We start from the raw sequence: 14,694 nt of genomic DNA, 5'->3' as shown, positions 1-14,694 counted from the left end.
CACTGGTGGTTTTCATCTCTCCTCATTAACATGAGTAAGACAAATCTTTCAAAGCATTACGCATCAGCTAACCCAACAACTTCATCCAAACCTTCCTGTTTTGTCGACAAACGATCAGTGTTGCGAGATTCGTCCCGTTAAAAATGCAATTAGTAATGTAACTTTTTTTAATTACTTCATCAAAGTAATGTAACTTCTTACATTTGATTATTTTTTGATGACTTTTCAGCACAATTAATTTAGTCTGATGGTGCCCTGTTGAGATTTCACAACCTAATGACCTCTCCAAGTTAATATTTAATGAAAACACAATGCTGAAGTAAGTTAGTGAGTGTTATTAGACCTCACACCTATCTGGTAATGAATGTTATATTCTAGATTTAAGACGTTGAAGGAAAATATACAGATGTTTTTAATCACCAACATCTTGATTAGTAACCGTGATTTATTTGCATATGTTGTAACAGACCTGTATGTACCTTTCACAGATTACAGTTACATTTATTTTGTAATTTAATTACATAATCTCGTTAGGTAACTAGTTACTCCCAACACTGCAAACAATTGTAAAAAGTGGTTTAGCACCATTTCAAGAGGGTCTGATGGGATTCTGCCCTTCGTGTTTGTTTCCAGAGAAGGATGTTGTACATAGATTGTTTCCAGTTAACAAAAGCCTGCTTGACTGCACAATGGATCGTGATTAGATTAAAGCTGCACTGTAAGAGCTTTTCGTTTGTGTTAAAGCGGGTTTTATCTCCGAGGGCGACGGGGCCAAAAGGGGACACTGCTGGGAAGCATTCTTTGCAAAGATACACAAGCTCTGTGAAGGGCATGCTGCAGGCACCGGAGGTCTCTATCTTTGATATCCAGACAAATGGCATGATGCATTCAAACACAAACACTTTGACGGAGGCAGATATTTGTTAGGGATAGGAGAAGAAGATTGAGAAAGTGGCACAGAGGGAGAACAGAAACAGACAGATCATTACAAAGGAGAAAGAGTTAGTAAAGGGGAGAATGATAGGAAAGGACACAAGGCCTGGGGAGCATCCATGTCATTACATTTCCCTTGAACTCATGTCAGGGACCCTCTGCTGCCATCAGTCTGATGAAGTGTAGCTGGTGCTATGAGCAGTCAGCCTGGCGAATCACTTCACGGATCACAACACAAAAGCCCAGAACGCTCAAAGCTCAAAGACTTTGCAATGCTTCCACCATTGGCCCACGTGTCAAAACAGCTGAGTACATTATGTCCTCCGTGTTTACATGGCGTGACACCGGAGTCACAGAGACTTTGGCCAGCATGGAGGAATGTCACTATTGGGTTAAGGTCCCCCTTTAGCCCGATCCCCAGGGCACCGCATCTCCAGCAGCTCGGATTCAGTCAGATTTGTCTTAACATGAAACACTGTGTGCTTCTTACCCTTAAGGATGGACCAAGAGTAATGTCGGTCCAGGAGGCTGCTTTATGCTCTCTAAATGCACTGCAGTCTAAAAACCAGAAGGTTTCAATGTTACAAGAAGAGTGCTATTTTATGTCCTACGTTAGTGGACACATAAAGGGCACTGAGCTATACGATTATAACCTAATTACATGGTAATATGGAACACTTTAGGTAAAAACCAATAAGTCTACCATAACAGGTCTACCTAATGTAATCCCATTATAGCTCCATTACCTTCAAGAGGGCGAGGAAAGTAGGAAAGCATATATTTTTCATCAGGGGCTTCTGGGTATCACTATAACAGGGCATCAGGGAATAGGGCATCAACAATGGGTGTTGTGTATATCCCTCTTGTCTTTGCTTGGAAAGTACACTGGTACTTGAGTTCATAAGATTCATTTAAAATAGATGTTATGATGCTGAAGAATGCACTTAGTCATAGGCATTAATATCTATAGAGGTATGTAGCATTTCGACAACTACAGAATACTTACTGCAGCGATGAGCATGCATCTTGTCATACAATGTTATGTGGTACATAACCATGAGGCTCAGGTAGAGCCCTGTGATACATATTCAGTTATAACACGACTGAACATGATGTGAGCTGAATTCACACAAAGGGAATGCAGCAGGAAAGAAAGACCCAGATCATTCATGGTAAGCTGACTGGTAAAAACTTGAAAAAGCAAGTGCTAATTTTACATGAATACATTTGCAGATTTTTTTTTTTTTTAAAACAGCGTCACTTAAAAATGTGTTATTTTATCACAGGTTCTGAAGTTGCCATATAGTTAACTATGATGTGATATGAATTATATGAGACAGAGATTCATAAAACCATCAGCCTCATACCTTCAGTGAGTCCCATGTGGATGGTCCAGTAGTTTTGCAGACACTGCAGCTCCTTCTTCATGCCCCTTTTGCAGCGGCAGTCATACAGAGGACTAACCAGCAGCACTTCCAAGGCAGCCTGGCACTCCCTGTTGTTGTCCAGCATGGCTTCCTTCTCCTTGCCCACAAGGCACTGGCGCATCACCCGGTACCGAGAGCTGCAGTAAGGGTTCTGGTTGCACATGTCACTCGCCTGGATGCAGTCCACCCATTCTGGCTGAGCTCCGGGCCCAGAGCCGGTGCCTGGAGATCCTGGAACACTGGTGGCCAAGGACACAGACAAAGCTGAGGGGCCGTCCCAGGAACTCGCTGCCTCATCTAGGTGGAGAAAGAGGTGGGGGTGACAAGAGAAAGGGGGCTCAGAAATTGTAAATTAATGTGCGAGGGGTATTGTGTTCGTCTATGAGTGTGCTTGAGAGTGTTTCCAAGTGCAAACATATATCATAAACCTGCTTTCATTTTTTTTTTTTTTTTGCAGCCCATGAAACAGGTTTGAAACGACAGGTGTGATGGCCTATGACATGCCCAGGCATGACAAGGCACCTTCAGCAATCAGTTACATTCTTCATGGTTCATATCAGTCTCATACATTTCTACCTGAGGTCTTGTTAATGTGTCACTTACTTAATATTCAGTGAGTGACCTGTGATTTCCTGTATTCACTCTAGTGCCTCCAAAACAAACAATACCGCACCTTTCACATTCTTATTAAATCTAATCATAAGAAGGACTCGATCATTGGAGAATATCTTGCTAATTATCTCATATCAAACGAGCAACTAATCAAAAAGTGCGCTTAATTCACATCTAGGTGGGCAGGAATATATGAGCTTGCACTTGGTAAACAGTGATCCACAGAGCAGAGACACAGGTGTTGCGGTTTGACAGGAGTCAAGATAGAAACGCGCCTTCACACAAACCAAAGCACAGAGAGTTCTGGTGAAATGGCAAGAGAGACCCCTTGTGGTGATCTTGAGCATCGAGCTCGGAGGAGACGAAGTGATACTGCATCAGAATCAGATAGCAACGGGTGTGAGGAGAGTAACATGAAGTTCACTGTACATTGAACGTATCAGTCCAGATGGGTTTAACGGGTGTAGCCTACTGGCGTTCTTGGACGACACTGATAATGATAATCGTGTTGTTCTTGATGATACTGATGATGATGATGATGATGATGATGATGATGATGATGATATTTTCATAATCAACCAAACATAAGTGTGTAACTGAAAAGACCAAACACATTTTCCTTTTACCGCCTAAAGGCTGTATTGTGCTGTTATAATAATGAACTGTATTTCCTCTGTGGAAGCTGTGGTTGTTTAATGGATGCAGTATAAGTGATTCAATCACATAGACCAAGTTCGGTGTGTAGCAATGTGTGACAATTACACATAATCTAATTAAACCATCCGACTATAACACGAACGCCCATCAGCATTTTCCTGCATATCATAAAAACACGGAATAACCTTGTGCCCTCCAACAACTCCGGCTAGAGAAAAAACATGGCACACACAGGCTACCAGAAATTGCCCTCTGACAATAATTACTGATGTCACAATTTATCTTCTGAGCCTCAAAATTCACAATTTGCACACAATTGTAGGTGTTGTTTCCACATTTCACTTCTCACCTAAGAGCAGTAGAAAGACGTAAACGCACATCCACACAGTGACAGACTTCATATTGGACTCAGCGGCGAGAAAGATGAGTTGGGGTCCAATAAGACTAATATTTCCACCTTGTGAGAGGTTAATTCCACTCTTCTGATCCTTTACCCAGAGGCAGGCTAACTGTAAAAAGTCAATATCCTCATTCAACTTCAAAATAAAGACGCACCTCCGAAAAAATCCTCGACTCCCCAATAATAATCCACAATTATTTTTTTGAATAACAGACTAGGGAATCACGACACAGAGTGAAAAAAATCCTCTGATATTGAAAAAATAAAAAAATCAAATGCCAATCAATCAATCAGTCAATCCATGAAAGCAGTTTCTCAGGGTCCGTCTGCGCTGCGTTCATAACTACTGAGACTTGGTCTGCCCGCATTATAAGGGCTCAGACTGCCCGCTCCAGTTGCCCTTTGGAGACAATTTGTCCCTAAAACATCCCTTAAGCTGGCAAACAGTGATCTGTCGGCTATGCCAGTGTCTCTAACGAGGTAGAAGAACTCATCGGAAAGTGCTACAAAACGCTGACTGGATTTTTTTCCCCCTCCTAACCACTGGCTCCCTCAAAAAGCTGTGCGCTCCTCTGGAGAGGGAGTGAACGCTTCTTTTGCACTGACTGCATGCGTGTCGAGGCATCACGGCACTTTATAAAGAGGAGTTTCTGTGAGCCAGCAGAGGGCGCTGCCGGCGGCTGCTCTCAGTGGAAAAAACGTGGGACTTGGTCATAACGAAGCCCCATAATGCATGTTACCCTATAGAAAAAATCAGCACGATGTTCCTGTAATTTTCGTGCAGGGAGCTGAGGACAGATGCACCTGTGGTCCTCAGCAGTGAGATGAGGGTGACCTCCCCTAGCCTGTTTCTCTAAAAGCCTGTGGTATTGCTATAGGATTCTCTGTGAAAGCTTTTGTGTAACAATCTCTGTGATTCATGTATAATACCCCTCTCCCATGGATACTATCTCTTTCATAAGGGAGTCGTTACAGTGCTGTTCAGCAAGTGCAGCTGTAGGTGTGGGGATGCCACAACTGCTACCCATCAAGATAACTGTATTGGCCACTTGCACTCATGACAAGATTATCCGGTCAGCCAGCAAATAGTGACTCTTTTCTTCAAGTATTTAACGTGGCCGCTGGGCCAAATCATTTTTGGCTGACATCACCACAAACCCATAGAAATTTGCAAGTGATTTTTAGGAGCAGGGTTAAAAGGTGGATTGAACAATGATGATGCAAATGTCACCATCCATTTCAACAATATCCCAACACTTCTCATGGCATCTGTTTCCATCTGTTTGAAGGAAAGATTTTTGGAAGAAAAAAAGAGCACAACGTCTCGTATTATATTTGTGCTCACAGGAAATAACCCCACAAACCACAGAATCGAGCCATTTTTCAAAGTGGCTTCACATTAAACAAAATGACTTTGTTGTGCATCATTGCTTAACTAGTGCCAGGAATGTCATAAATCTTTACAAATCTTGAAAACAAAGTCTCCATTTAGAGGCTCTGACAGTGACAAACTGCAAGGCCACTGGCTCATAATGATGTTTGACTGTCAGCCCAGGCTTCCATCCAAGAGGGAAAAGAGCTTGCCGTTATAATGGCAAAATCAGCCTCATTCTGCCTATATTGGCCCGGGCTTGTGTTCGTCTTCCCCCAGAGTTTGAAGTCTCTTTCATTATTAGGACACTGTAAAGCATCATCCACCATCATGAATGTATCTGTCCTGCATTAGTACGGCAGTGACTGATGCATCCTGGGGTTTAAATTGTTTTCAAATGCTAGTACATTTCAACACAGAATTGGAACCTTTTGCATTTCAAGCAACTGTTTTCAATACCAATTTCCCTCTTTTATTCTAGGAGATAACAAAGAAGGCGTCAGGTTATTCAAGTAATTTCTTACTGAGGAGCAGTTGCATAAACTTTACATAAAGTTTACAATTGCCTGAGAAGGAGGCTCAGGAAGAGGAAGTACCAAAAGGCACCAAATCAAGAGAGAAACACTAGCTGCAACAGTGAATAAAACAGCTAAATTTACATTTTGAATTCTTTTATAGGCATCACATTATTTCCATCCATAATAGTGCAATATGGATGAATCTTCTCCTCAGACTTTTTTTTTTTTGTCTCGAGCCAGGCTGTCAGGTCCATGGAGGAAGTTTATTCCTGTTGACATTGTATGATTCACCCTCCTCCATGGGTCTTTAATTGCTGCATTCTGACTTCATAAAGCATCAGCAGTTTTTTTGCGTGTACATTAGCAACACACACACACACACACACACATACACATACACACACTCAAGCATGGCTCATTCTCATACACTCGTAACAGTTACGTGCGAGAAAGTGTTTTCAGACACGTGCACATCAGCTGTATGTCAGATAACCGCACTCCCACAAGATGGCTCAAGACCATGAAGATAGGGAACGACAATCTGGTTAGAAGACAGTGTTCTCACTATTGCAGGAAAATCAGAAGTGTGTGTAATATGGTGAATATATATGATTATGATTATGATTATTATTATTATGAATTCATGGGATATGAAATAATGACACAGATAACAGTCAAAGTTAAGACTGTGCAATAACTTGTGCTTAGTGAGACAGCAGGGGGCTTTGAGAGTGAGCTCATGCTTACTCTCATGGGTCAAATAAGAGCTTAGACAGTCTGAAACTGTCACCTTGAAAGCAGGACAGACTAACTTGCATACAAATGTTGTGTACGCTAGTTTATTTGTGTTACAGCGTGTACAGATGGCTGCATAAGTGAGTGTGTTTCCACAATGCCTGGAGTTAGAATGTTTGGCCATTTAAACTCAACCCACGTGAATCCAATACTTTTAGCCATAGTGTTAACTTCTAGACTAACACCTTGAATGAACCATTGATCCTTATTCTTAATGTCTTATCCATTAATACTTTAAATTAAAATGGGTGTTGGGCAACACTGATAAGGGTTTGCTTCACCTCACAGCTTTGCCAACAAAAAAATGTGCTTGAGATTTATCCGAGGGCAAAGGTCACTGTATCTTTCTCTGCCGGTCATGAACGTTGGAGAGAGTACTAATGAACATGAGCATACAGTATGCGCGCACACACACACACACAGGCACATATACAAGCACACACTGAGGTTAAGCATGACTGATTAGATTAGGAATTATGGGCTAATTAATGTGTATCTTGGGAAACCTGTGCAGCATGCTTATTAGGAGACACAACCCGAGTTGAGCGGAGAACATGACAAAAACATAAGTGTTGTTAATTCCCAGTATTAAATTAATTTAATCAGGACACTATAGCTCCATTCCTTCCTGTTTTATTCAGTTCAGAGTAATACAAGAAGCTAAAGATAAAACCTCTGCTTGTGTGTACTGTGCAGACATAAATTATTGAAGGTTGGGACTTGGTGTTGCAAAATATCTGTAAAACTTCCCCCACTCTGACTCTTGACTAAAAGTCAATTTTGAAACATTAAAAAGGGCAAAAAATATATGGGTCATAATATATTTGAAACGTCTCAGCTTTCACACAGCCATAGTGCCTGTATCAGGTGCAGAGCCCGGAGTCACTTCAAATCAGTCCATTCGGATCAATGTGAGAGGGAAAATAGCCAATGAAATAAGCATCAGTAAAGTCAATTGCAGAGCCGCTGGAGTGACAAGTGCAGCTGTGGGCTACTTCACATTCTGGGTAGGGCCTGTGTGTTATATTCTACATTGTTCTGGTTAGCTCACAGTCTAATACAATGAAACAAGAAGCTGCTCTTGTTCACACACAAGGTCCTACATGTCAGTGTTTATGTGTATGTCAACTTTGTTTTGGGTTGTTGTGAGCGTATAAAAAGCACCACATGTCTGATGTGACCTCTGCTAGACTCTCCGGTGGCTATCGACCAGTTAGATCCATTTGTTTTCCAGGCATTTCAGACGTTGTCCATTTCTATCACATTACTTTGACAGAAATTGCATTTCCTCTGATGCATTTTTATGTATCCTAAGTGCTGTTCTGTCCTCACTGGGAGTATAGCGTTTCCAGTGGTGTGATGATGCAAAAACACTTTGGGTTTAAACAGAAAAAAAGAGAAATGCTTTTTTATTTTAATGTGTGTATTGACTTTCATGTATTCGTTTCTAAATGTTTCCCACATAAAGTATTGGTCCTTCCAAGTAAGCACCATCTGCATGGTAATCTGGCCATTGTCCAAAGGTCCTTCAAAATCTTACAAGAGCACATAAGAACACATAGAGGACAAACTTTATCAGTGCGCTGAAGCCGTGCTGGACTGTCTGTCTTGTTTGTCTCCAAAAGATTGCCATCTTTCTGACTGTAATGGCAGCACACACTGAGGACATATACCTATTCCTATTAAGGAGGCACAAATAAATAGCATGAGTCTGCAGTTTTTTTTCCCCAGCTCTTATTTCTTTTCGTCTTTCTTTTACAGTTCAGGGGTTTTATAGGCAGTGACGTTAACAGAGATATTATATTCTGTGAACAAAGTGGTCGGTTGCTGGGTGAATTTCCGCAAATTGCCACAGAAATGCAAACAGCGGCACATCTAACCCATCTCGTTAAACACGCCGTGGGTCCCGTACGGAATATTGACGGGGACCTCAGCTCTGCCCAGTTCAGTGAAGGTCTTGGCGTCCAGAACGAGTAGGAAAGTACTTTTCTCCTGGAAACAGAAACAGAGGAGATTAAATATGATATGTAAAGAAAAAGGTCACAGAACACCCTTCTCGCAGTAATGATAGTGAAAGCACTAAACCATTTGTCTTCTACTTGCATATACAGTATGTGTGGTCAGGGCGCACAGAAAACATATACAAAGTCTGCTTTGTAAGCTTTATGACTGTGTGTGGTTAAGTGTCCTTTTCCTTATAAAGTATCAAAGTAAACAGATACAACATAATGTCAGTATCAGTTAAAGTAAGGTTGTCACGAAGTTAATATTGTGTGCTGCTTCTCTTGTAGATTGGTTTTGTTTGTTTTCTTTTTTGCATTTGTTGACTTACTTCTCTGGGTGTGATGATGACTGACAGAACCACTCCATCATCTTCCTCAGTAGCTTTGGGCGAAGCAACAAAGACAGGCTCAGACGGATACAAGCCGGGATAACGCCACACCTAGACAGGGAAGATTACATAAACATCCCCTTCACTCCGAGCTGTTTCATGTTATAAAACCAACTCCCAACCTACTGCTCCCACTCAATGATAGCGAAACAGCAGTAGAAATCACTTTGATGTGATAATACGTGGCCCAGTTAACAATGGGGTCTCTCTAAGTAGTCTTTGATTGATAGAGAACCTTAAGCTCCTTGGTGTGGACATCCATCTTGAGCAGGGAGTCGCTGAAGACATGTCCAAAGCCACAGGAGTAGAAGTAGCGGTAAGGTCTGCCGTTGTAGCGGTCATAGTTGATCTGAGGGAATTCGAGGCCGCCGTACTGCAGCAGCTCGTCATCATGAAGCTCCTCATGGGTCATGTAAACCTGTGGGGTCACAAGAGAAAGTGAGGATTTTTCACAGATCTGTGCCACGTTTAGATTTTAGCCACAAAAAAAAATGTGGGCAGTTAATTCACACCAACAGACCTGATTTACTGTGAACTATTAATGCTGTGAGGGCGAAAATCAATATCGCATTATTCTCTAAAACAGGTAAATGGATACCTGCACAAAATTCTGGCCATTCATTTCAAGCTTTAGTTAGAATAAATCAATGTCTTTTAATTTTCCTTTAAAAATATATGTACCCCCAATTGCAGTTACAAACCCATATTTTTCTCTTTTTGACATTTTTATCTGCTGAAAGCCACGAAATTACTATCTCGCAGGAAGTATATTCAGCATCAGATCATGCTGGACAAAAGCAAGTGTGTGTGAGTGTGTGGGCTGTATTCATCATTACAGGTCTCATTCTTTACTTGCTTTCAGTTAAAAAAGGATCAATGTACAGTGCGATGTGCAGCTAAACATAATCCTTTATATATACAATGACCGTCATGCACTCCCACCTCTCCTGGTTTTGTCTTCTTGGCTGTGGCTTTAGAGTTATTCAGAGTGACAAGGTTTTGGTCCAAAGGAGTTTGCTCATCCACAGTCAGGGGTAGGACGTATCTCCTTGGAAGGTTTCTGCACAACGAGTTGTAAAACTGCCAAAAGAAATCAGACCGACATGAACATTTGTTAGTGTGGCTTCTTTGCTGAAAGGTGCGATGCAGCCTCAGGAACTATGAGATACTGACCCAAAATTGTGTTTTTTAAATTGTGGTGATATTATTTGGAGGTATTTTTTATATTTTAAGTACAGTGAGCACGGTTTGATTAAAGTTATACACTGCATCAGGAACTTACCAATTCATGAAAAAGAAAGAGTAAATGAAAAAATAAGAGGCTATCAGATGCAATTGGACCATCTCTGCCTAGGAGACAGACTTTGTTGAAAAAAACATATAAAGAGAGAGTGAGAGGGAGATGACCTTGGCTCCTTCACACTGAACCACCAAAAAATTCTCCAGATCCTTGCTGCTTCAGATTTTAGATTTTAGCTTTCAGTTTTTTTTTGTGTTTTGTGGAGATTGTTTAAAGTAAGTAACAACTGGATGGATGGATCAGTGTGTCTGTGTGTGTGTGTGTGTGTGTGTGTGTGTGTGTAAAAGGGAATGCATTCACCTTGTCCATCTCTTCTCCCGAGTCTCTTCGGAGGTTCTCCAGCGTGAAGTCGCCGATGACCTCACCATCGTCCCCACAGCACATGTCCATAACCAAGAACCCGTTGTCCTCATAAGCATTAATCTGATGCAGTGTGAACATTGGTGCTGCCTGGTATTTCACTTCACTCTCCTGTTGGGCCAGAAACATCAACCAATCAGGACTCAGAATCATAACATATTACCAAAATAATAAGGGTTATAAAGGCTTTTGGACAAACAAGAAGGAGCTGGTGTGTTGTTAACATTTGAAGACAAGCTCCCTCTTTGGCACGGCTGTTATTGTGTTGTACCTTCACATTTTGAAAGTTTGTTATTGTATGCTTAATGGGAATGCTGTGTAATGAGATGAGAAAATTGAGAGTAACAATGTATGAGAAAAAAAGCTACACCATTAGAGTGTGACTTCATCAAAACAAATAAGGAAAAAACTTCATCATGCGTGAAGAGATTAGCTTGCAGCTTTCCTTTTTTTTTTTCGTTCAGACTCTTCAGCAGCTGAATGTGTAATTTCCTACTTTGTACTGTCTTGCATGAAGCAAATGTATGGCTGTGCAGTGAACTAAATTCAACCCACCTTGCCAGTGTGCCTGTTGACAAGGTGGAAGTTGGTTTGATACTGAGGCTCCCAGGTCATGACCTTATGAAAGCTCTTTCCCTGGATTCTGTACAGCATGAACTTCAGCAGGTCCAGCTTGATCGGCTGCTCAATGAACACGATGTAGTTCTCCGACATGACTGGAGAAGGAGGGCACACGCAGGAGAAGACGCATGCATTAAAATACACGCACAGTTTCCTTCAGATTTGATCATATATCACCAATCATATTCTCAAGCTCTGTAGACCTGCTGTGTCATGGTGGCATAAGACATCGGAATCTGACAAGTGCATAACTCATCAGTGCAACGCTGATACAGTATTCTAGTTATAATGTGGCGCCTTGTATAACTGTACAACACTGCGTCACTTGTGAGATTTCTTGGTGCCAGACAGTCTGGCAGAGCAAGGGTGGTCTGCTGGAAATATTATTTGAGATGTAATCAAGGAATTGGTGCAGTACGAAAAACAAATGGAGCAACATTGCGTTAGATTACGCAAGGTGGTGAAGTCTTGCTTGCTTGACTAGTAACGCCCAAACATATTTGTGCAGGTGTACTGCGGGACCATTATAACAAGACCCCAACCCGACCCTCTGTTTTACTCTGCTGATACTGCTGCTTACGCCAATGCTGTCGCAGCTCCCCCCATCCGCCCAACCTCCACACTGACTATACTACAATCTAATATTCATGTATTTGTTTATTAAGGGGGATTAGTTCTCCCAGCAGACTTCATGTTCCTGCAGGAATTCTCCCTCAAAGAGCAGAGCTTTTTCAGCCAAATTCAACTATATAACCTGCTACGTTTGCTATAAATGATCAGTGACTGAATTATAGACATATACAAGTAAAAAAACAAAACAAAACCCTATTACATGTTTTGATAACGGTGCTTTCAGACTCAAGCCATAAAAGAAACTACAGTAAAAGTTTACTGTGTGTCTTTTAAACAGATTTATCATTATTATTATTTCTTTAATTTACTTTTCCTTTACTTTTCCTTTTTTTTTTTACAAGAGATGCAGAGTAGAAGAGAAAGTGTGCACTTCTGTGTATGAGTCAGAGGCAGAGTTATAGACAGAGAAAGATAGTGAGAGCTGAACAGAAAGACAAAGGAACTGTGATTGACAAAAAGAAGCAGGACAAGACAAGAATTCAAATTAGTAATTAATAAGAGCACGAAAAAAAACTGTGATGCTCTCTTTCACTGAAGTAGACTCATCCTGTCAGTGCAGGCAGAAAACAAAATCTCATAGAAATCATTAATTCCACTTCAGTATACATCCAGCATGCAGACAACTTAAAGAGGGCGCAGCCTGTTTGTTATGCTGGAGTGTGAATCTCACCAAAGCTGTGATAATAGGAAGGTTTCCTGGGTTCAGCTGCACGGATGGAGCAGATCACTTTGGCTCCAGTAAGGTCTGCTGAGTCCTCCGTCGCTGCCTTGTCCTCTGGAGGAGGTACACGGATGATGTTGTAGAAGAAACCTGAGGAGGCCCAAAAACAAATCATGTTGTACAGCATGTGTTAGGACGGATAACATAAGGATATTTACATAAATATAGTTCAGTTAGTTAAGTATGTAGACAGGTGAGGAGCAAAGACGCTCACCGCCTTTGCCATAGGAGTTGCCCATGTTGTACGTGGCCCCCTCTCGGTCATAGTGTGGGTGGGCTGTAGCTGAGTTAACAGCAATGTATTGACTCCAGTCCACCTTAAATGGACAGAATCATTAGCTTTGTTGTCCCCATCATCATCATCATCATCATCATCAACAGTTACCCATCATCCTCATCTTTACCCTCTGACTCAGCATGAACTTTCAATGGACACTTTTATATTTCATGCAATGACTCACCTTCTCCTTTGTCTCCAGACTCTGTGGATCTACCCGTCTCATGTAGTTGGTTTCTGTGCTGACATAATAGTCTCCCTTGTACTTGACAAAGTTCACACTGGCGTTATCTGTGGCCTCTGTTCACACATACAGATGTCCGGAACATGTGAAATACAGCACTTTGGCAAAGCCCGTCATTCTCACTGCTATCACTGAAGTCTACTTTTTAAATCAATTTCTTCCTCTTTAATTTTTCAGAAGCTTTATGTCAACCCTCAGATTGATCTTTCCCTCGCAGCTAAGCACACGCGCGCGCACACAAACACACACACACACACACACACATGCACAAATATATTGTTCCTTTTCCCTCAATAACTAAAAACACAATATAATGAAACATCAGCTTGCATTAAGCTGCAAAAGCAATACACAGTATAGCACATACAGTAAAAGGCAAATAAAAAACATCTATATCCATATATAAAGATATGTTTTTTTTTCTGTGACTATATGTTTGATTTTCACTTTGCCTCTGGGAATCTGGCATAGCCGCTTTGTTACCTACGTAAATCCACAAATGAACTGAACATCTGGCAATGCTGGTGGTACATTATGCTGTGAATTAAACATGGGAATATGCAATATGTAAAGAAGACATACATACTAGGAATCTGAAAGCGTGAAAAGAAACGTGCAAAGATGTTCTTGCAGGGATCAGGCATTGCTAATGTCCCAAACTCTGACACCACAATGCGGTTCTTCTCTGAGTTCTGGACATATGAGTCACTTCGTAGGAAGCGGCTGCTGTATGTGACATTGCCCTCACAGATGTGGAACCGGTGCATCATGGCCATGCCGTCAAACCAGTGAGTGTATCTGAGAGGGGGGAAAAAAAGGGCAATTCATTTCCCGCCAGGGTATTTGTGTAAGACAAAGTAGGGAGAGTGATGTGAGCACAGTGGCACAGTGGAGACACTGAAAAATGGTGAATGGTGAATGGTGAATCAATCCTTTGTTAAACACTGGGAGGGAAAATCCTAATTTCACCATAATCATGAAGACAGAAAAAATTACATTTTTCATGGATGAAGGAAAGCATCCCCTTGTGTGGTTCAATAAGTGACAGCTTAAACTATGTGGCTTGACTATGTATGTTGCCTCTTCAGATAATTCGTTGAATTTCTCCCGACTGTAAATCCTGAACAATCCTGTTACTGTACATTTAAAGGCAAAGATACAGATCACAGGCTACCTCAAAGCTGTTGTATGCTGGTGGCATTTAGTCTGCTGACTCATGCTGTTTCCTCTGTTATTCTGCAGTTCCCAGTGGTGATGATGTACTATAAATGTTCAAGTGTAATTTCTCACTACATATAATTACTGTTATTATTGACATTTGTTCAGTCTGTACTGTTTGACCATACAGGTTTATACAACTTTATAGAAAAGTTTACCATCACGACTGCTTTAGTTGTTGCCTTGTGAATTCAGTTAGGAATTGAATGTAAGT

At 41.3% G+C, this 14,694-nt stretch overlaps 2 protein-coding genes across 2 annotated transcripts in view; both read right to left on the bottom strand.

The window, feature by feature from the left end:
• The window catches only part of LOC130170069 (GDNF family receptor alpha-2-like), a 45,522-nt gene extending 40,899 nt beyond the window's left edge, over window positions 1-4,623 (bottom strand). Inside the window, exons 1-2 of the mRNA XM_056377191.1 lie at window positions 3,979-4,623; window positions 2,301-2,657 (exon numbers count right to left, since the gene is read on the bottom strand). Of these exons, the coding sequence (XP_056233166.1) occupies window positions 2,301-2,657; window positions 3,979-4,030 (409 nt within the window). The 5' untranslated portion in view covers window positions 4,031-4,623. The remainder of the gene's footprint in view (window positions 1-2,300; window positions 2,658-3,978) is intronic.
• A 2,717-nt stretch (window positions 4,624-7,340) lies between these two features.
• On the bottom strand, window positions 7,341-13,708 carry bco2l (beta-carotene 15, 15-dioxygenase 2, like). The gene is made up of 9 exons (XM_056376736.1): window positions 13,203-13,708; window positions 12,956-13,058; window positions 12,691-12,831; window positions 11,322-11,482; window positions 10,707-10,877; window positions 10,049-10,186; window positions 9,342-9,524; window positions 9,047-9,157; window positions 7,341-8,706 (listed from the first exon to the last, which is right to left on the bottom strand). Exons 1-9 carry the CDS (start codon window positions 13,242-13,244, stop codon window positions 8,590-8,592), a joined length of 1,167 nt encoding a protein of 388 aa, XP_056232711.1. The 5' UTR covers window positions 13,245-13,708; the 3' UTR covers window positions 7,341-8,589.
• Between the last annotated feature and the right edge of the window lie 986 nt (window positions 13,709-14,694).

The sequence above is a fragment of the Seriola aureovittata genome, chromosome 5 (genome assembly GCF_021018895.1).
Source record: "Seriola aureovittata isolate HTS-2021-v1 ecotype China chromosome 5, ASM2101889v1, whole genome shotgun sequence".
NCBI classification, from domain to species: domain Eukaryota; kingdom Metazoa; phylum Chordata; class Actinopteri; order Carangiformes; family Carangidae; genus Seriola; species Seriola aureovittata.
Note: the sequence above shows the minus strand (reverse complement) of the source record. Positions and strands in the feature narration are given on the sequence as shown.